This window comes from Platichthys flesus, chromosome 12 (assembly GCF_949316205.1).
Source record: "Platichthys flesus chromosome 12, fPlaFle2.1, whole genome shotgun sequence".
NCBI lineage: Eukaryota > Metazoa > Chordata > Actinopteri > Pleuronectiformes > Pleuronectidae > Platichthys > Platichthys flesus.
Window position 1 is genome coordinate 885,815 of NC_084956.1, and position 22,809 is coordinate 908,623.

At 47.0% G+C, this 22,809-nt stretch overlaps 4 protein-coding genes across 11 annotated transcripts in view; 2 read left to right on the plus strand and 2 right to left on the minus strand.

Moving 5' to 3' along the window:
- Nucleotides 1-22,809, minus strand: part of LOC133966542 (basement membrane-specific heparan sulfate proteoglycan core protein-like) — a 298,590-nt gene that overhangs the window by 222,468 nt on the left and 53,313 nt on the right. The window lies entirely within an intron of this gene.
- LOC133966655 (uncharacterized) lies at nt 4,549-8,778 on the minus strand. Its single transcript, XM_062401661.1, has 7 exons — nt 8,708-8,778; nt 8,180-8,458; nt 7,640-7,828; nt 6,373-6,539; nt 6,134-6,283; nt 5,256-5,428; nt 4,549-5,181 (listed from the first exon to the last, which is right to left on the minus strand). The coding sequence occupies exons 2-7, from the start codon at nt 8,444-8,446 to the stop codon at nt 4,817-4,819; spliced, it is 1,311 nt and encodes a 436-aa protein (XP_062257645.1). The 5' UTR covers nt 8,447-8,458; nt 8,708-8,778; the 3' UTR covers nt 4,549-4,816.
- thumpd2 (THUMP domain containing 2) lies at nt 13,715-19,685 on the plus strand. The gene is given in 12 exon segments (XM_062401611.1): nt 13,715-13,899; nt 14,781-14,919; nt 15,215-15,733; nt 15,837-15,973; nt 16,469-16,546; nt 16,628-16,680; nt 16,978-17,065; nt 17,404-17,475; nt 17,611-17,725; nt 18,657-18,777; nt 19,242-19,457; nt 19,459-19,685. Coding segments are annotated over 12 exon segments (1,752 nt in total). The 5' UTR covers nt 13,715-13,788; the 3' UTR covers nt 19,562-19,685.
- Nucleotides 20,863-22,809, plus strand: part of LOC133966701 (mitogen-activated protein kinase kinase kinase kinase 3-like) — a 33,364-nt gene continuing 31,417 nt past the window's right edge. For all 8 annotated transcript variants that reach the window (XM_062401725.1, XM_062401726.1, XM_062401730.1 and 5 more), the window contains exon 1: nt 20,863-21,096. In XM_062401725.1, the coding sequence (XP_062257709.1) occupies nt 21,001-21,096 (96 nt within the window). In that variant the 5' untranslated portion in view covers nt 20,863-21,000. The remainder of the gene's footprint in view (nt 21,097-22,809) is intronic.

Sequence of the window (22,809 nt, forward strand, 5' to 3'; positions counted from 1 at the left end):
GCCTGTCAGTGACCACCACGCTCTGTACAGTCAACACAAGTTCACTGTAAACTTAAGAAACTTTTAAACTTGACTTGCTCTTGTCTATATTCAATGAGTCATACGACCATACTCTAATGAGATGTCTCAATTGAAGACTGAAGTGAGAAGTCATGTCTCTGCTCTTTAAACATTCCTCACAAATCAGTATTTCTTTGAAAGGAAAATGCGTAGAGTCTGAAAGGTTTTTCTTTTTCCCGATGAGCTCCCAGTACGTGTGCAGCTAGCGTGGGCGTGGCCTCTGGTTCCTGCTCCTCCCACCAGTCGCTCCACTCACCTGTTCCCATTCAACAACCCACTGCTCTCATGATGCCGAACTGAAGCCGTCACCAGTCGCCTCTTTGCCAGAACGTCTTCTCATATGAAATCTAAGAAACTAATGAACAACAGGTATTGTGTTCTCAACATCTGACACCTCCTCTGTGTGGGTGGATTCTCCCTTTGTCTTCATCTGCATCTGTTTGTGTATTTGTCTTTATTCTGCACAACATGATGACTCTACTCTCATTTCCTCTGGGCTCTTGGTGGGAAGGTTTCCCAAGTCTGCAACAAGGAGCATGTGCAGCGACTCGTTGTTGAATATGTCAAACTAACATTGTTTACTTCATCTCTGTTGTTATTGTTCATGTTTGAGTTCTGACTCCGAGTCAGACAGTTTTCCATCTTGTCTGGGAAGTCGTAGAGGTTCTGATATGGAAAGTTTGAATGTTCTAACACCCGGTTATTCTTGTTTATGATTGAGGACGCACAAGTCGATATAGACTATGATCTTATCTGGAGAGGTTCAGAGGCTGTTTATTAATATCTGGAACAGCTCATACAGACCATATTAATCCTATCTGCTCGATAACAGATTCAGTGTCGATGGATGTTTATGTATCTTAATCAGCCTTGTTAATGTGTGGTGTGCCTCAGGGCTCTTTACTGGGTCCCTTCATGATCCATTCATGATTTGAAATCTATCAATTGTTATTGTTATGCTGATAATAAACACGTCTATCTCATCATTATACATGATTATATTAACTAGATGCAACACAAAGCTTCATGATAAAATAATGTCTCTAAATTTGACTTTGATAAAATATTTAATCCACTTAAAATCTTAAAATGATTCTGATGTTTCACTCACCATCATAATCTCAAAATGTCTCAAGCTTATAACTATTGTCGTGTTTCTTTTGAATGAAAAGCTTCTCCTTCCTTTCACCTGACATAGCTCAATGTTAAACCTTAAAATCAGAAATTCTGTTCTTGTCCCTCAATTGTGAAATAACCTCAACATGTGATTGTTACCGTTCATTTTTCCCTGAATGTTTGTTTCTTTAAAAGATTCTGTGCCTGTGATATTCTGCTTCCTCTCTCCAGACCTGCTGTCCCACATCCAGCAGATCAATGACCTTTAAATGGTAGAAAGGTCGCGCATGTTGCAGAGGGAGAGGAAGAGGAGGAGGAGGAAGAGGAGGGAGAGGAGGAGGAGGGAGAGGAGGAGGGAGAGGAGGAGGAGGAGGAGGAGGAGGGAGAGGAGGAGGAGGAGGAGGGAGAGGGAGAGGAGGAGGAGGGAGAGGAGGGAGAGGAGGAGGAGGGAGAGGAGGAGGAGGAGGAGGAGGGAGAGGAGGAGGGAGAGGAGGAGGAGGAGGAGGAGGGAGAAGGAGGAGGAGGGAGAGGAGGAGGAGGAGGAGGAGGGAGAGGGAGAGGAGGAGGGAGAGGAGGATGAGGAGGAGGAGGAGGGAGAGGAGGAGGGAGAGGAGGAGGATGAGGAGGGAGAGGAGGAGGAGGAGGGAGAGGGAGAGGGAGAGGAGGAGGAGGGAGAGCTGGAGGAGGATGAGGAGGAGGGAGAGGAGGAGGAGGTCTGGGTGAGTAGTTTCTAGTCATGAGACTTTTTCCTCATGACACCGAAGGTTCACGTTGAGTAAACACACAACGTTCAGGCACAAACGCACAATCAGGCACCAGGGAAGTGATTTTGTTATTTGGTTTGAAAATTACAAACTGCAGGTTGTAAGTAGTGGGATTGAGTTTGTATATTATTTTGTGCATGTGTGGTGTAGTGTGTGGTTTGTGTCTGTGTTGCGTTGGAGCAGGTGTTTTACAAACATGGAACAGATTGAGATTAAATGTCAGGAAAATACCAGAGCATGAACTCTCCCCTACATCGTGTGTGTACTTCTACTTCTATATTTGTGAAGACCAGTCTGAGGACATATTTTGAAAGTGAGGATATTTTGTCCTCACGTGTAGAGTCAGTGTGTGTAGAGTCACTGTGTGTAGAATCAGTGTGTGTAGACTCAGTGTGTGTTTCACAAAAACAAGCAGCAGAATTGGTTTTGTAATCTACTTACACAATACAGGTTTGTATGAATTATATTTTTAGTTTCAGTGGATTGATATGTTGGAACATCCTGAAATTATTGTATATTAAACAATTATGACTTGAATAACTCCCTCTCTGTTTCTTGTCTCCCACAATTTCTCTTCGTGGAAGTTGTTGGCTGAGTCCTCCTCTGTTTGACTCAGACACACACACACACACAGACACACACACACAGACACACACACTCGACAGCAGGTTACTCACTGTGTGTGCGGCTGCTCCCTGCTGAGAGGCTGTGGGCGGCGTGATGTCCGGTTACTGTGGTGATTTTCTGTTGCCTCGCGACGCATTCACTACAATCAACTGCAGTATCCAGGCACACACACACACACACACACACACACACACACACACACACACACACACACACACACACACACACACACACACACACACACACACACACACACACACACACACACACACACACACACACACACACACACACACACACACTCTAACCTGCTCTGGATTACACGTGCACACAGCTCCAGACACGCGGGCTCTTGACTTCTCCCACATGATCACAGGCCTTCAGGTAGTTAACCTCCTCTAAGGAGCTCGGAGCCTCGTGTCCACGTGGGAGACGCTCTCTGAACCTTTGTCCACGAACGTCCCCGAGGGAGGAGGACGGACCGAGGGGACACCAGGAGGACGTGAAGAGCTGGACGTCTCCCTCCAGCAGAGGACGACCCTTCATTCAACCCCTCACTTCTATCAAAGCAGGTCACAGATTTACAAAAGTCCATCATCAAGTTTGAACACAGAACAAGCTGAACCCTGTTGTTGTCACTGTGGTGTGTTCATGTTCATGTTGTGTAGACAAATCAAATAATAAAAACTAGGATAGATTTAAACCACTTATTTCATTTTGACTTCCTTTATCAGCTTGTTTCTGTTTAACTCGTGTTTATTTTGTGAAAACCCACAAAGAGACGTTCACCTGTTTCCTCTCAGTTCAGTGAAGCTCCAGTTGTATGTTTGTGTAGTTATAACTCTTCCTTTTTTTTGGATCCTTGGTATTCTGTATTTTTCAGTTTTGAAATGTTCTTTCTTGATGTTTTTATTTTATTGATAAATCCATCTGAGATTCTATACGAGTAATTGACCAGGACAAGTAATGGAGAGAGAGAGCAGTTTCTAAAGATCAGGAAGTAGATGAGCTGATTGTGTGTGTGTGTGTGTGTGTGTGTGTGTGTGTGTAAAGCCGGTCACATCTATGAAATAACAGTCATTTTAATCTTGATGGCCAGTGGGAGAGAATGGAGTGAGGGAGGAAGAGAATAAAAGAGTGAGAGAGTAATAACACCAATCAGACAGCATTAGCAGAGCAGAGACCAGTAATTGGAGCTGTGAAGTGTGACTCATCGACAGCAAGCGAGACCTCACACACACACACACACACGACCAACACTTGTTACACACTTTCTTTCTGCACCATCTCTATCATGTCTTTTCTTTCAGTAATTCACACACAATATTTCCCGTCTCTTCACATGTTGTTCCTCACTTTTTTATTTCTCAAATTTAGACTCACACACACACTCTCTCTCTCCGACTCTTTCTCACACACTCACACCAACACACCCACGTGCAGAAGTCCACACACACACTGGCTTGTTATCCACTGCGCTGCCAGCTACACACTGTAAGAGCTCCTTCCTGTGCCGCTCGCCCACCTGCTGCAACACAACGCCGAGAGAGAAAGCATCTTTCAACCTTCCTGAGGGAGACGCACTCTAACAAGTGCAGACTCGCCTGTCACTCAAAATGTCCTTCCCCTCTCCACACAGGGACACGTGCAGGGGACGGACAGGTTGTTGTCCTGCTGGTGACCTTTCACAGTCAGAGAAAAGTGTGATTGTTCAAATTAAATTCATTTTCTCAGATGTTTTGGTTGTTTTACTCACTGTGTTCATGTTATTTGGTGATATTAACAACGGAGTGATACATCATGATTGACAGCTGAGGCTGAGGTCCAAGGTATCTAGCTTCATTTGGGCACAGCTGCAGGAAGTGGCGGAGCTTCTTCAATATTTATTTACAGTCTATGGATATAACTTCATTAGTCTAGTTGTGAGCAAATGTACAAAAACGTTCCAGCTGAAAATGAGCGACTGAGTCGATTATTTAGCTTCATTACAAATAAATACTTTTATTATTAAATCTTCTAAAGATTTACCAGATATACTGATTTATTAAATATTCAGTTGTTTGGGTTCATATGTGGACAGAGCTGATCATCTTGCAGTCGAGCTGCTCCTCACCTCCGCTCAGCCTCACGTTCAGCCCCTCTACATCTTCCTCAGTCCTGTGCTTCACCAGTGATGAAAGGTTTCTGAGTTCCTCTTCAGTGCCGAGCGGACATCTTGTAATATGGCTGCTGGCCGGTGTCCATTGCTTCTATGTGCTTGACGCTCCCTGACTGAGACTTTCCTCCGGCTGCGTCTCTCTGATGCTCAGTTGCAAACTTTCATCTGTTTGATCGAGTTCCTTCATCTTCTCTCCTCTTCCTCTCCTCTCAGTCTCATCTTGTTTATCACCTCTGGCTCTGTCCACTCGCTGCTCTCCGTGTCCTCCCTCTGCCGGCTCTGTAGGAGATGTTAGCAGATGTTCACTGGTTGTGTTGAAGTAGCTCTGCAGCTCGGCCACAGGTCCCTCATCAGAGAACAGACGCTCCAGATAGGCCTGGGCGTATTGATCTGAGGTGATCAGGTCCAGGTTCATGGAGGAGGTCACAGAGGAACCGTCAGGTCTCCTTCTTCTCCCTGGAAGGTTCAGCTCAGTTCAGTTAAATGCAACTTGACAGATTGTGAGAAGTTTTCTTTGAAACAACGTCCACCTGCTTCTGTCTCCAAGGTGGACAGAGGCAGCGTCACGCTCCTCCCCGTCTCTCTGTCCGTCACAGTGAGGCCCGTCATGGATCCCTCCTCTGGCATCTCACTGGAGGGGTCACATGACGCGGACAGCCCCCCCCGACATTTCACCACACTCACTGTGTTGGACTTATACCTCCTGTAAGAAGAGATTAAAAACAGATCAGACATCTTGATCATTCCAATATCACGTTGATAACATGTTACTGACACGGAGAGTTTGTCCTTTATGAGGAGCCCACGATACACGTGCTCGACCAATCACAAGTGAGTCTCAGCTGTCAATCATGTTTCTCCTCTTTTTTGTAACTTCAAACCAAAATAGAACAAATACAAGTGTGATAAAAAAACCCTGAGATGACAGAAACCATCCTTAACTAAATGGATTTAACCTGTACTTTGACTTTATAATTTAGCCCGTGTTGTTATACTGCAGCCAGCCACCAGGGGGCCATCAAGATGTTGTGGCTTCACTGTTGAGGACAAGTCTATCGTTCATCTTGGTATAATGGCTTCTGTGTGTCGGTCACAGAATGTTCTCTGTCTGCAGCGAGTGGAGATGAGATCTGGAGGTTTCCTGACAGATCAACTTCCTGTGAGTTCTGTGTGATAACCGGAGCCGACGGGGAAGCTGGTGGAGCAGCAGACAGCCGGGTCCTGAGCGGCTGTTTGTCTTTGTTCCACCTACACACTGCAGAACAGAACGCACACTACCTGCTCTGTGAGTGGAATATATATATATATATATATATATATATATATATATATATATAAACACATAAACCCCACAAAGCCGTTATCCGTGGACAAGCAGGCGGGGGAGGTGCTGCTGGCAGGATGTTACCTGTAAGCAGGTATGATCTGGGTGAGGTCCTCCTTGTACTGCTCCAGCGCCGCCCTCGCCGCCCGGGGCGCCCCCCCACCTTCCAGTCCGGCCAGGTGAACCAGCATCTGGGTGTGGAACGCTGCTGCACTGGCCCAGTGCCTCAGGGACCTGGAGGAGGAAACGGCTTGAGGACTCGTCCTGCTACATCGAACTATCAAGGACTTCACCCTCGTCTTCATCATTCTACCCCCCCTCACCTGGAGTCACAGTCCCCCCCCAGCAGGCAGGTCTTCAGCTGGGTGAGGCTGAGGCTGAGCTGCCCCTCCAGGCGGACGGCGTCCTGGATCAGCTTGTCTCTGTCGCTCAGGTTGATCCTGCAGCGCTTCAGGTACTCCTCCATCACCTCCTGCAGCTCCTCCACCCTCTGCAGGAGGAACAAGTTCAACACATCAACTGATGAAGAACCCTCCATCACCTCCTGCAGCTCCTCCACCCTCTGCAGGAGGAACAAGTTCAACACATCAACTGATGAAGAACCCTCCATCACCTCCTGCAGCTCCTCCACCCTCTGCAGGAGGAACAAGCTCCAACACATCAACTGATGAAGAACCCTCCATCACCTCCTGCAGCTCCTCCACCCTCTGCAGGAGGAACAAGTTCAACACATCAACTGATGAAGAACCCTCCATCACCTCCTGCAGCTCCCCCACCCTCTGCAGGAGGAACAAGCTCCAACACATCAACTGATGAAGAACCCTCCATCACCTCCTGCACCTCCTCCACCCTCTGCAGGAGGAACAAGTTCAACACATCAACTGATGAAGAACCCTCCATCACCTCCTGCACCTCCTCCAACCTCTGCAGGAGGAACAAGTTCAACACATCAACTGATGAAGAACCCTCCATCACCTCCTGCAGCTCCTCCACCCTCTGCAGGAGGAACAAGTTCAACACATCAACTGATGAAGAACCCTCCATCACCTCCTGCAGCTCCCCCACCCTCTGCAGGAGGAACAAGTTCAACACATCAACTGATGAAGAACCCTCCATCACCTCCTGCAGCTCCTCCACCCTCTGCAGGAGGAACAAGTTCAACACATCAACTGATGAAGAACCCTCCATCACCTCCTGCAGCTCCTCCACCCTCTGCAGGAGGAACAAGCTCCAACACATCAACTGATGAAGAACCCTCCATCACCTCCTGCAGCTCCCCCACCCTCTGCAGGAGGAACAAGTTCAACACATCAACTGATGAAGAACCCTCCATCACCTCCTGCAGCTCCTCCACCCTCTGCAGGAGGAACAAGCTCCAACACATCAACTGATGAAGAACCCTCCATCACCTCCTGCAGCTCCCCCACCCTCTGCAGGAGGAACAAGTTCAACACATCAACTGAAGAACAACTCTCCTGAACTTCCTCTTGCACTTCAGCACTTTCTGAATCTTTTTTAATGACTTGGAGCAATAACTCATTTTTTATTACTGTTACAAACTCCTGTCTTTCTGTGACATCACAGTCTCACCTGGCCCGACCCGGCTGACTTCCCTTTCCCCCCCGACGCCCGTCTCGATGACGTGTAGGCCATATCCATCACCATGGTGACCACCAGTCCCACCAACCCAGCCAGGCGCGGCTCATCGGAGAAGGTCGTCAATCTGCCAATCAGATCCCTCAGGTAGACGGGGGCCCGGCTCCCAATGTTGCCCTGCAGCTGGGGGGGGGGGGGGGGGGGGGGGGGGAGCAGAAACATTCATGACTCCAGCTCAGCGAGAAGATTTCACTTCCTCCATTTCTTCATCATCACGTTGGTCATTGATTTCTTTACCAGCAGGAGTGAAGCAGAACATGAACCTGCTGGTGCTGACACTCTACATGACCTGATGTGATTATTAATATGATTATTCCTAGTTCCATATTCTGGTAAATCACAAGATGATATTTACATGAAAGTCTTCATCTGGTTAATATGCGTGTCAATGTACTTGTGTTATGTTTCTGCTCATAACCTGAATTTTCACCGCTCACACACCGTCATGTTTTTTGAAAAGATTATGTTATCAACCTCTCTCAGTTGCTGCTGGAGGCGGTCCTGGGGGTCGAACCTCTCGTGCTGATTGGCCAAGAGGAGCGGGTGCACCACTCCCAGGTCGGGCACAGCTCCGCCCTCCAACATGGCGCTGAAGAGGAGGGAGCCGAGGGCGTCCTTCACCTGAGAACACTCTTCATCTGAGGAGAACAGCTGGCCCATGATGAGGTGTGTGTGTGTGTTTGTGTGTGTGTTAGTGTGTGTAGGTGTCTGTGTGTTGACAACCAGGAGAAAACTTTTCATCTATGGCTGCATCTGATGAAGAGGAGGAGTTAAACTGCAGTTAATACAGTGTGTAATCAAACCTCAGACATTGATCTGAACCTCACAGATTAAATGATGAATATGATCAAACAAATGTAATTATGTGGTTTCCTCTTTATGCACAACACATAATATTTAATAACTTCAAGGGTTTAACACACAGGGTGAATATGAGCAGGTCTTTAATTCATCATGTGGACATGAACCTTCTGAATCCATAACAACACAACACGAGCCAACCTGCCACTTCTCAGCCTGAGTCTCTCTTCCTGCGGCTCTTCTTCTTCTCCCCTCCTCTTCTTCCTCTTCCTCCTCTGCACATCCTGCTGCAGAGATGAATCAAGACGACACAGCAGCAGGACGAAGCTCAGCCGCATAGCTACAGCTCCCCCTAGCGGCAGGGAGAAGCCAATGCAGCTGCTCTGAGAGAGGAGGAATCCTGAAGCTGTGTCAAACATAGAAGAAATAGGCCCCGGGCTTCCAGCTCTGTTATTCAGATCAATGGAGCAGTGGCCTCGTGTGTTGTCGACTGTCTTCACGAGGGGATCTGGGATTTAATAAGTCAGAGTTCTTTGTTAACTGGGATGAGGGCCTGTGCAGCGTCAGGCCTCCGAGTGTCTGGGCTGAATGAACCTGTTCCTCAGGTGAGTGTGGATGAAAAGTCGGAGAGCTTCCTCCACATGGGAACCTGTCTTCCTCCTCTCCAGTGACCTCCAGCTTCCTCCGCATGGGAACCTGTCTTCCTCCTCTCCAGCTTCCTCCAGCTTCCTCCGCATGGGAACCTGTCTTCCTCCTCTCCAGTGACCTCCAGCTTCCTCCACATGGGAACCCGTCTTCCTCCTCTCCAGTGACCTCCAGCTTCCTCCACATGGGAACCCGTCTTCCTCCTCTCCAGCTTCCTCCAGCTTCCTCCACATGGGAGCCCGTCTTCCTCCTCTCCAGCTTCCTCCAGCTTCCTCCGCATGGGAACTTGTCTTCCTCCTCTCCAGCTTCCTCCACATGGGAACCTGTCTTCCTCCTCTCCAGTGACCTCCAGCTTCCTCCACATGGGAGCCTGTCCTCCTCCTCTCCAGTGACCTCCAGCTTCCTCCACATGGGAACCCGTCTTCCTCCTCTTCAGTGACCTCCAGCTTCCTCCACATGGGAACCCGTCTTCCTCCTCTCCAGCTTCCTCCAGCTTCCTCCACATGGGAACTTGTCTTCCTCCTCTCCAGCTTCCTCCACATGGGAACCTGTCTTCCTCCTCTCCAGTGACCTCCAGCTTCCTCCACATGGGAACCTGTCCTCCTCCTCTCCAGTGACCTCCAGCTTCCTCCACATGGGAACCCGTCTTCCTCCTCTTCAGTGACCTCCAGCTTCCTCCACATGGGAACCCGTCTTCCTCCTCTCCAGTGACCTCCAGCTTCCTCCACATGGGAACCCGTCTTCCTCCTCTTCAGTGACCTCCAGCTTCCTCCACATGGGAACCCGTCTTCCTCCTCTCCAGTGACCTCCAGCTTCCTCCACATGGGAACCCGTCTTCCTCCTCTCCAGTGACCTCCAGCTTCCTCCACATGGGAACCTGTCTTCCTCCTCTCCAGTGATATAACGTTGCACCAGCAGCATCTTGTGGGGAAGCTGTGCAAAGCTCTTCTGTGTCAGGATGTGATGATACAACACGGATAAAGGTGGATGAGTGAAGTGGGTCACTGATTGTGAATCATTGTGTTTCCCTCATAAGGTCGATCATGATTGTAGCATCTATCAGCTCATTGTTTGGGTTTTATTCAAATGAAGATGACAAAAGTTGAGCCAAAACATCTGGATCAGCCCCTGGTGGTTGGCAGAAGTAATGCTAACGAACTGTGCCTCCTCCTTGTTAGTGGATGGGACATGGAGCAAACTGAAAAGTCATAGTTGGTTGTTTCATGTTAGGAAGATGTTATTCAGTGAAGAAGCAGCAGCTCAGGTTGTTGTGAAGGTGGAACTACTGCACTGAGATCAGCAGAGTGATGAATGGTTCCTCCTTCACGGCTCCACTTCCCTGCAGAGCGTCTTCCCAGCACCAGATGAGCCGAACTGGCTGAGAACCAGTCGACCGCTCCACGGAACCAGAAGGAGGACGGTTTACTGACGGAACACGTTCTGACTCACGGCAGCAGAACAGATGTGTGGAGGTCACGACGGCTGGATTCCAAGTGGCTCACAGCTGCTGCAGAAAGAGTTTATCACTGAAATGAATTAAATTGATATTGCAAATCAATTAAATTTGGTGAATATGGATTAAAATAATACAAAATATATTCTGAGATTTTCATGTAGGACTAAATCACATTAAAGGGGGAATAATACAAATTTAAAAGTATAATCATGTGTCTTATGGTTTAGTTAAACAAACTAAAGAGCTCTGCACACAGATGATGATGTCGACCACTCACACACCTTTCCTGGTTTCTGCCTCTTTGTGCTTCTTTCTCTCCAGTTTCCAGCCGGCTGCTCCTTCCCATTTCTCTGGTTATTGTTGATTTTGATGGCTTCTGTCAGTTTGATGCAGTGTTAACTGGTTTGAGTTCTGCAGCTGGGAGAGGATCTGTCTCTCTCCCTCTCCCTCTCCCTCTCCCTCTCCCTCTCTCTCCCTCTCCCTCTCCCTCTCTCTCTCTCCCTCTCCCTCTCCCTCTCCCTCTCTCTCTCTCTCCATGGATCCTGAGCCTGTCGACACACTTCACACTCCTCTGAGAGGCAGTAAATATTTCAATGTGCTCATGTTACCAACATACACACACACATCAACACACAGTGATGGTTATTAACGCACACACACATGGTTAAATGGTGGAGTTTCCCTGCTCTCGCTCTTTCTCTCCCTCTCTCGATTGCTCTGATTTCCTCTTTTTTATGCTCCTTCTCTTTGTTAAGGTTCAATTTCCATCTGACAGTGAAGTGTAGATGAAAGGAAAGAAAGAGAGGAGAAGGAAATGATGAAGGAAGAGAGGAGAAGGAGTAAAATAAAAGAATAGAAGAGATGAATAGAGATGAGATGAGAAGAAAGACCAACCAACTGTGAAGCCATTGATTTATGAACTTTCTTTTCAAAGCCATGAAGGTTTTTTTGGCCCTGTTTTGGTTTCTGGAAACCAGACGTGACCATATTCGGAGCCAGGTCATGTTTTTGTGTTTATCATTAACAGAACTTTACATTATTGTCTCATTTAAATCTCATCTGAAATCCACAGAAACTCAGTGAAGCCGACGCTGCACTGATCGGTCTGATGTGATGAAGTTGTAAAACAGAGCTTCTGTTTTTTGCTCTCCTCCATAAGATCTATTCATCCATTATTCTTCCCTCCCTCTCTCTCTCCCTTCATGATCGCTCCCCCCACCCCCCGCCCCCGTCTGCATTCATCCTGCTCTATCCGTTCATTTACGGTTGTGGAGGAGAATAAAAGCAAGTTTAATGTACAGCAATATATCATCCCATGGCCGGGCGCCAGACGGCATCCATTTTGTGCCTCTGTTGTGTTCACTTAGCAGCAGTGGGCCTAATTATTGCAAATGGCAGCTGTAGAAAGGAGAATTAATGTCTCCTTTCTACATGAGTACATCCAATATTATGGGGCTGATGAAAAGTGTAGTCGCAGGCAAAACTTTACACAGAGTGAATGAAGGGAAAGAGAAAAGCTGAAGTGTAAGGTAAGCCCCATAAATCCAACTTAATCTTTAATTAGATGTGTCCTGGACTAAAGGTGCAGTAATCACCATCCATCTCCCAGTGACACCATTCATCTCCCAGTCAGACCATCTCTGGCCGGGATCATCATCTGACCCGGTTCTGACTGGAGATGAACAGAGAGAAGCAGAACTTTGTGGTTCTTTGAGTAATAACATGAGTTAAATGAACGATGAAGCCATTTCTCAAATGCATGTAATGTAGCGACGGATCATTTTCTTCTGTCAAACTCAGGATGCTAACGACGCATGAGTGAAACCGAATATGACTCACAAAAAACAATATCGTCACCGGAGCGACAACAGAAACATATTCATGATGGTTTCCACTTTTAATCCATGTTCTGGATCTGAGGATTTAAAGGTTGTTGGTTCAAGACTTTGGTCCAGAATCAGTTTTCTCAGGAACCATGTTTTCGATAATTTCATTTTTTAACTTGAAATTTAAATTGTTTAGACTTTTTAAAATGAACATCTGAATATGAAATATCAATTTGGCAAAAAGTTCTAAACAAATATCTTCTTCTTAACGGACATGTCTCTCATCTTCGGACTGGAAGAAACGATCGTTGTGTGATTGTTGCTACTGTGAATATTTGTATAATAAATATGTAAATGTTGTTTTGACTTCTGCTGGATTTGAAACTTGGATTCGTTAAGAACAAGTGGAAGTGGGTGCCTGCTGGTTTTCAGTTGTCAATTAGAGAAATGACTCGTTGATTCAAAGGAAATCAAATCCCCACTCACTGATGCAACATGACATCAATCTCAAGTAATACCTTTTATGGCTGTCACATCAATATATTCTCTGATCATAATTCTTCATCATTACGATGGAGCTGCACAGACTTCCGGTCAGAGTCTGTCCTGTTCACAGCTCAGTGTAACAGGCACAGGAACCTTCATCAACCAGGATGACGGGTCGTTAACGTGTGGGACTGAGGAAACACGGAGGTTTTAATGTGTCGGAGAAGAGACGGAGATTTAATGAGTGAAGTGTTGAGACCGAGAAGGAAGCAACTTCTCTGTGACTCCAACAAACAGGAAGTCAGAGTCGTGTAGAGGGACCTGCTGCTGGGCTTAGAACAGATCTCCTCCTCACTCCGAGAAACATCTGCTCAAAACGCCTCCAGGTGTGTGGGTGTGTGTGTGTGTGTGTGTGTGTGTGTGTATATGTTTGTCTCACTGACGAGGTGTTTATTAATATGTGCTCTGGCATTTATTCTGTTTTGATGTTTGGTTGCAAGTTTAGTTGTTTGATATATGAATTTATAACAAGAAATTATAATAAATACATTAAAAATACAGTATTTAGTGAATTCATATGAGATCAAGTTATGTAACTACTATTTGTATATAACTTGATGTCATAGGAATTGACTATATACTGTGATATTTGTACATGTATTTTATTTCATGATATTTATCAGATAGTTGCTGTTTATAAAAAACACGTTTCAATCCAGTTGGTGGTTTGACGCTCTGGTGATAGAGCGCCCCCTGCTGGTCATGATGGGCTCCTGCACTCACTGGAGACCCACTTCCTGTTCCGGTGTAAACAAACGATCCAACATGGCGCCGCTCGGCAGCTCGCGGTGAGCACGTCGAGGATCGTAATGTCTGAGCCCGGAGGCGAGGGGGGGTGTGTTCGGTTCTTCTGCACCGCGGGGAGCGGGATGGAACCTTTCCTCACGGAGGAGCTGCGCAGGAAGCTGGAGGCGGAGGATGTGAGTGACACCATGACAGCCTCCTCCACGAGCCCAGGGTGCTCAGCCTCTGATGATGATGTTTAATACTTTATAATACTTCATAATACTTCATAAAACTGATATGGAAACAAACTGTTCCAGGGTCTGCAAGCTTCTTGGTCCTCTAGTTCAGGTTCAGAGAAAGTTTGAGAGCAACGACCTGTTTCAGATGTTTTCAGCTTCAAGATGATGAAACAAGCAGCTGTAGGTTGTAAAGAATGTTTTTAACTAATATTTATAAAAGTTTTTTCACTTCATAACCTTTTTATACAAACTGCTACAGAGAGTACAAGGTGTAGATAATGTTCATACTCACAAAACTTGATCTGACCTGTGTGGATCAATAAAGTTTTATCTTATCTAATTAACTACTTGTAGTTAAACCTCCAAATGAAGTAGTGACAGATATAAATATTGTGCAGAGTATAGAGTATAAATACATAAACATATGTGTATTTATAATTTACAGCAGATTCACTGTTGTGTGGTATTCAGTTACATTAGTTAAATATCAAAATATTTGGCATTAACATATTGAGCTGCAACAATTCCTTCATTGATTGATTAGTAGATTGAGCAGGATTAACTTTTGGATCATTGGCCTTATAAATCTATTTGTTTAGTCATTTTAAGTATATTAAAATGACTAAACAAAGTATATATGGTTCCTGTATGTGAGGATCAGTGCTGGACGACGTGGTCGAGTTATAAATGTCAGATTGTATTTCTCTTCAGTGAAGGTTAGGATGACTCAGCGTCTGTTACAGGCCTTTAATAATCCCATGTGACGGCCTGGGCCTGACGCACCTGATCTGATGTGTTTCAGTTATGAATGGTTGGACTCTGTGTGCTGTGTGCAGGTGACTCAGCTCTCAGGGAAGGTGCTGTTCAGCTCGTCGGTGAGGATCCACAGCGTCGTGGAGCTGAAGGCTGCAGAGAGACTCTTCCTCCTGTTGAAGCACGAGTCTCCTCTGCAGCTCTCCTCCCTCAGCAGCTCAGGTACCAGCTCCACACATTCAAACACACACACACAGACACACTCAAGCTAGTCTGGGATCTTAACAATCGTTTAATTTGAACCTGATTCTTCATTGAACATTTAAAAACACCTCGGATGATTTGTTTTACTAAATATAACCAGAAATATGTAATTCGATGTAGATGAACATCCACAGATATCAATAATGAAGACGCTCTACATCACGTAAAGGATCTCTCTCAGTGAATCATAACTTTCCTGCAGTTTAAGCCCTGATCATCTTTTTTAAGGTGACTTTTGAATGTGATTTCACAGCCAAGGCCGCCGCTGAGCTGAAGTCCAGACTGCTGGGCGACAGGAAGCAGTGGAGCAGCGCCGCGTTGACGTGGAGTCGCCTGCAGGGGGCGCTGGCTCAAGGAAGAGGAACCGCTGCCAACTCGTCAAGCACCCCCCACGGGAGAAGGAAGGAGGAGGGGAGAGGGAGTGAAGAACAGATGGAAGAGGAGAAATACTGCGATGTGAAGAGTGGAAAGAGAGCAGGGGAACAGAGGGAAGAGGAAAGAGAGAGCAGGGGGCTGAGAGGAGGTGAAGAACAAGAGGAAGCACCGACTCTGGAGAAGAAGAGGAAACGAGAGATGAGCTGTGGAGTGGAAGAGCAGATACTGGAGAAAAGAATAAAGAGGAAGAACAACGAGGAGGCTACTGAGAAAGAGGGACAGGATGAAGATGATGAAGAGGAGAGGAGGAAGATAAGTAGCAGAGGATCAGGGCAAAGTGGCAGCAAGAAGGAAAAGGACCGGGCAGAGGACGGCTCCCTGGAAAACATGGAACATGGTACAAACTACTTCAATGTTCTTATCAGGATTAAAGTCCGACGTCTTTGAGTCTTGGCTGATTTCTCTGTTCCTCCTTTGTTCTCTTGTTCGTCTGGATTCAGTGAAACCTGCAGGAGAAGAAGATCAGAAACCAGCTCCGCTCAGCAGGATCTGTCCCGAGATCAGTTCCTCTGTCACGCTCTCGTTCCGGATCAGCTGCAAGTGCACGGGATCCGTGTCAAGACTCTTCAGCTCACAGGTGCAGGAAGTTACACACGCGTGACGAAGCCTGAGAGACACAACCGGGGCAAAACATACCTCAAGATACCAATGATCATCTGAGGCCATATCCATGATCATCACGATTAATGTTGTATTGATATTTATTTGAATAACTCTAAAGCCTACTGCTCCTGAGTGAAGGTTGTTGTGTTATACTCACAAACAATCATTTGATATATTGCTATTGATGAAAATTGTATTGAGATATTATTGGTAATTATTTTATTAGCCAGCCCTTTGTCTGATTATTGTGTCATTCAGATGAATCTACACAACAAAATACAGAAACACAGTTAGTTTGATGATTGTGCAGAATTATGAGAATCTGTGGACAAACCATCAGATTATAGTTTCCACAGAGAACACCCCCCCCCACACACACACACAGATTCATCCTCATCAGCCAGAGGTGCAGAATCCATTAATAACTTTGTGTTACCGTACAGTCAGATGAAACTTGTGTCTCACGCAGGAGGTGAGCAGAGTGATGGGAGTGGGATTGAGCCGAATGATGAACTGGAAGGTCGATCTGAAGAATCCACAGCTGGAGGTAGAACAGAACCATCCTGACTCTATGGATCATTGAATCATTATGGGATGGCTCAGATGGATGTGTTGTGTACTCCTGCAGGTTAGTGTGTATCTGAGTGACGACCTGTGTCTGCTGGGGATTCCACTGAGCAGGTAACGCACTGGAACACTTCCCCTCCACTTCACTCTGTGTTTACACCGTGACACATTAATATCCTCTGTGTCTTTATGTCTTTTCTCTGCTGCGAGTTCAGCTTTGTGTCTTTGTGTTGTTCCTCACTGCCGTGTGTCATCGCCAGTCTCTAGGATTCATTGAGGTTCTGTTGCCAGCCCGACTTGGCAGCCTGAACCCAGAATCCCCAGCAGAACCTTGACTCCCAGGAGAACCGTTGATTTACACAGGGTACTGGGAGACGGGTCTGGTTCTTATAGTGGTTTCCATTCCTGCAGGTTACCTCTGGCTCACCGCAGCTACATGAAGACCACGGGCCTGAGGTCCACGGTCGCCTGGGCCATGACGTCACTGGCTCAGATCCAGGTGCTGACGCTCACTCTGCTCTCTACTGTGGGACTGCTACTCTATTATCTCTGTGTTTCTGATTATGTGTGAACATCTGGAGATATGAGTAACTTAGTCCTAGAGTTAAGGATCTTTATTTTGGTTATTGTAGCCATTTAAAGTTTCATTAGTTTTATTAATCCATATTAAATACCAGGGATACTGTTCTGCCTTAAATCCGCCCCCCCTGAGGTTTTCCTCATTCAACCTTTACTTTCTAAATGTGTGTCGTCCACCACTCGACGGTCTGTGAAGCTTTTCATTAAAGTCCCCGTGAAGCAGTCAGTAACTGTAGTTGGTTCTGTCCGGTTCCTCAGCCGGGCTCCTGTGTCGTAGACCCGATGTGTGGAGTGGGAACCATCCTGATCGAAGCAGCACAGGAACACAAGGTGAGGACAGGAAACCACACTACACAAATACCAGAGGTTCTCATACAATCACCACAAAGAAGAATACACTCAGAGGAGCTTGCAGGGGAATAATAATATTATAAAGTTATGTCTCGCTCTCCATGGGGTCCTCAGGCCGCCTGGTTCCTGGGCGTGGACATCGATGACAGACAGCTGCAGAAGGCCAATGAGAACGTAGAGTTTGCAGAGTTGAGGGCGAGGATCCAGCTGCTGAAAGCTTCGTCTATGGGTAAGTACCTGCAACAAATAACCACCGGTATTATGTCAATTCTACGATGTAATGTAATGCAGTCATGTGTCATTAAATCATCTATATGTTGTCTGACAGACGCACAATGTGTTAGTTTTAAATGAGTAGCTGGAAAACACTGACAGATCAAATGTTCAGTGTCTCAGAGAGATGGAGTTCAGGTGGAGATGCTCTTCACTCTGTGTTTAGGACTCACTGAGTGGGAGGTGAGAGTGAACCCTGCTGCCCTGTGTTAAATGACTTCTCTGCTCCTCTCCTCCTCTCCTCCTCTCCTCCTCTGCTCCTCTGCTCCTCTCGTTCTGTGCTCCTCTACTCCTCTCCTCTCCTCCTCTCCTCCTCTCCTCCTCTGCTCCTCTCCTCCTCTCCTCCTCTCCTCCTCTCCTCCTCTGCTCCTCTCCTCCTCTCCTCCTCTGCTCCTCTGCTCCTCTCCTCCTCTGCTCCTCTCCTCCTTGTCTCCTCTGCTCCTCTGCTCCTCTCCTCCTCTCCTCCTCTGCTCCTCTGCTCCTCTCCTCCTCTGCTCCTCTCCTCCTTGTCTCCTCTGCTCCTCTCCTCCTCTCCTCCTCTCCTCCTCTGCTCCTCTCCTCCTCTCCTCCTCTCCTCCTCTGCTCCTCTCCTCCTTGTCTCCTCTGCTCCTCTCCTCCTCTCCTCCTCTCCTCCTCTGCTCCTCTCCTCCTCTGCTCCTCTCCTCCTTGTCTCCTCTGCTCCTCTCCTCCTCTCCTCCTCTCCTCCTCTGCTCCTCTCCTCCTCTCCTCCTCTCCTCCTCTCCTCCTCTGCTCCTCTGCTCCTCTCCTCCTCTCCTCCTCCTCTCCTCTCCTCCTCTGCTCCTCTGCTCCTCTCCTCCTCTCCTCCTCCTCTCCTCTCCTCCTCTGCTCCTCTCCTCCTTGTCTCCTCTGCTCCTCTGCTCCTGCAGCGCTGCCTCTGCCCAGCGGCAGTGTCGATGCTCTGATCTGTGACCTCCCGTTCGGCAGGAAGTTTGGCACCAAAACCAACATGGCTGCCAACCTGCCAGTCATCGTGGCAGAGATGGAGAGGTGTGTTTCCCTGTGTGTCGGTTTCTCTTGTGTCTCTCAGTGAATCAGAAGATGGAACCAGTTTGTGTGTTTGTGTTGCACGACACTATAGAAAAACATTATTCTAAAGACTTAATTAGTTAAACATTACGTACCAGATCTTAAATACTTCTAGGTAGGTCCTAATAATGTTAACACTCATTAAACTCTACTATATCTATTAGCACCCAGTAATACAATTATTAATAAAACCAGTATGGAACTGATGACCAGTGTCAATGATTCTGAGACTCCTATTCCTTCTTATCTGTCGTCCTTGACGTTGATCTTTAACCAGCTGCAGAAACCCTGCTACTACAGTTCCAGTCTATCTGCTCGATGTGTTTGAGTATTTAATTGGATGTTGATATGTTTGTGTTGTTTTTCTTTCTTGTTTTAAATCAATAAGCACGTCTGTTATCACAGTAACTGTCCCATGTGTCCAGAGTCCTCTGTGTGGGTGGAGCTCTGGTTCTGCTCCTGACTCCTCAGTTGTCCTTTCTCCTGAAAAAACTCCTGGCTCCAAAAGAGCCGACGCCTCCACCTGGATCCGAAGTCTGTCCATGTCCTCCGCTGTCTTCTACAGAGCAGCAGACTGTCTCAACGCAGCCGGGAGTCGAACCCTCACCTCCCCAGGAAGGAGACACTCAGACTGGGCCTCAGCCGCCTCCCCCCCCCCTCCTCTCTGAAGCACCACACTACTCTGAGGGTCAGTTTAGGAGCCATCGACGGACTCATCCACAAATATGTTAAAGTCGATGCTTGATCCATGTTGATGTTAGTCTCTTTTTTTATAATTCACTTTCTTACTTGCCAGGCTTTATTAAAACATGTGTATTTGATCCATGTTGTTTTTATTGTAAATGTCTTGAATAAATACATTTTTTTTTAAACAATGGTTAATTCTGATCTGTTTGAGTTAATCCTTCAGCTATCCTCTTATTGTACATTTAACTTAACATTCATAACTTTATCTGGAAGTTGCTTGTGCTGTAGGTCTGAAGTTGAACAGACAGTTCCAGTTTGTCTCAGCCCTGTTTAACATCCTCATCCTGTCAGTGACACGTAGACCCAACAAATCCTATAAAGATGGAAAACAGCTCATAAGTATATTACATTTTTAAAAGCTCAGTAATTAAACAAACACTGAGGCACTGTAGTTTTTAGTAAACATTACACAAAAATATGCAAATAAGGTTTTGATGCAAATGATGAAATGTTCTTTTGTTGGGGACCCTGACCCGGCGCAGAGGGAACTACTTTCTCCTGCGTCGAGGGGAGTCACATGATAAATGTAAAGTTTCAGTTTATAGCAGAAGCCGCCGGCTGCATCACAACGTGGCCATCTGCCCCAGTTCAGCCCCGCTTAGCCCAGTTTAACATCCACAGGCCAGACAAGGCAACTGGGGGCTTAGTGATTTCATTCAGTTCATTTACCCACAGACCACTGCTGCAAATCAAAACTCAATAACATAAACAAAACAGAAATATACACTCAAATTCTATCCATCTATCTATCTATCTATATATCTATCTATTGTGTGGTTTCCATCTGCACGAGTTTTAATAAATCTGATTCTATGTGTTTCCATATGAAGTTATTACACAGGCAAGTAAAACATATACATAATCATTTATTCTTTGAAATATTCATTCCGCTCTATTCTCTATATCTATGTGAGGTGTGTTCCGCTGCAACGTGACACTTCACCACTAGATGTCACTAAATCCTACACACTGAACCTTTAATACATCGTCAGTGAATTACATTAGTATCTGCAAAAAACTGTCAGAAACGAAATCTTTAATGGCTCAGCGAGATTAGACTTTATCAAATGTCTAATTTTTATAAAATAAGATGTGAGATGTTATTCATTTGATGTTTTAACATCGTTTGATGCACAAACAAAAGATTAATTTATTTTACTAATGTTATTGTTTGTTATTGTTAATGTTATACGTTACTAGCAGTTTTACTACACACACACACACACGCACGCACACACACACAGTGGATCAGTTGAAGTGTCAGCCCCGGCTCCAGTGCGCACGCTCCCTGCGCAGCGGCGGCCATGTTGGAGCCACAGTGGAGTCGGGCTGGGATCCTCTGACGTCGCGTATGTTTCTCCGCTCGGATCCGCTTCTCCTTCGTCGTCGGGCTTCGTCCAACGCGCGCGATCGGCGCCGCAGTCTCCAGAGGACACGATGAACTCCAGCGGGGACCTGTCGAGGCGGAACCCGCAGGAGGACTTCGAGCTGATCCAGCGGATCGGAAGCGGCACATACGGAGATGTGTACAAGGTAAGAGCTGCGGTGACGGATTCCATGATCGGACACCGAGGAGGGCGGGTGGGACGGTTGCGGCGGATTCACAGTTCGAGTCCCGCGGGTGTTGACACGACATTAGGGGACTCGAACTGGAACCACCGTCCGCTCGTTTCTACACTGATGCGTGTTGACGTTTCCTGATGCAGTGTGCAATCTGAACGAGTTCCATCGTCGGACACGCAGCTCTGCTGTTTGGAGCCTGTTGTTGTGATTTCACGCGTTAGCAACACGTTCCAACTGTTCCACTGCTGCGGTGCAGACACACAACAACAAACACACAACAAATACACACACAGCTAGCGTTAGCTTTAGCGTCAACCTTCAGGTCGCAACGTCTGCTGCGTCAGAGGACTGTGATGAAAGAGTGAGCAGTCAGTGACGCGCGTGCACGTCTAGCATCGTGTTGTTATCGCGAGGCGCGTGCACAGCTAGCATCGTGTTGTTGTCGTTGCGATGAGGAGCTGCTGTTAGCATCGAGGAGGAAGGGCTCCCTCACGCAGAAGTGTCCGATAATAGACGTCTAGCCGTTAGCTGTCCGACAACGCTTAGCACGGAGAAGCTAGCGGGGCTTTAGTATCGAGTCGCGGGCAGATGTCTGACCCGAGCAGAGTCAGTCGAGCTGAGGCAACATGGCGGGTTTATCTGTAATCCCGTTAAACGCAGCCGCTGCGGCGGGGTTCGTTAAACCTGTCTGCGTGCGGGACGCGGACTGACAGCTGCCCGGGACCTGGGAAGACGGCTCCCAGTGGTTTCCAGTGGCTCCCAGCGGCTCCCAGTGGCTCCACAGCCACAACAAGCCGCTCCAGTCCTCCGGCCTGTTACGTCCCAGCACCAGTTAGAGGCTGGAGGTGCTCAAGGAGCAGCTGGGACCATCATGTCGGTGCAGACTGGTTCATGTTGATCTCCTGGTCCCCCCTCCCCAGGGCCCCGGGTCGGGTTCAGCCTGGCCCCCAGACAGGGAGCAGCTCCTGGGCTCCATCACTCCACAGGGGGCAGCACCGTGTTCATCACAGCTGCACTGAACTCTGAAGATCAAGAGTTAAAGCCGATATATGCTTCTCTGTTTGACGGACAGGGACAGATAGGACCGCCCTCTTTGCCTTGGAACCTCCTCTTTTCGTGCAGCTCTGATTTTTATAACTACACGTCGGCATGGCGGAGAGCCTGCGGCTAGCCCTTGCCTGTGATTGGTTCCGCTAACGACAGTATTTCGGAACAACATCATTTCCGGACCTCAAACTTCCGTCCGTAACGGACTCAGAGAAGCATACAGAGGCCTTTAGAGTCCATGTTGAAACACAGCAGGGGTCCTGTCATGTCACAGAAAGGTGAGGTCCCCCTGCAGGAGAACACGAGCACTACAGTTAGGTGCCACAACCATGACAGAGGCTTCCATACTATTATTGTTATTGTGATGAAGTTTTGATAGCTGGGCTTTGCGTATCGCTCATGGTGGTACTTATTTAAAGCACATATTTTAAAGGTTCAGTTTGTAGGATTTAGCGACACCTAGTGGTGAAGTGTCATTTTGCTGCTGAACATCCTTCACCTCATTAGGATTGATAATTATTTTCATTAATTATTCTCTTTCCTGACCCCCCCCCCCCCCCATATCCTCCCACCAAGTTCTGTGGGGACTTGTCGAGTTGTTTTTACGTTATCCTTCTCACCAACGCACACAGAGTC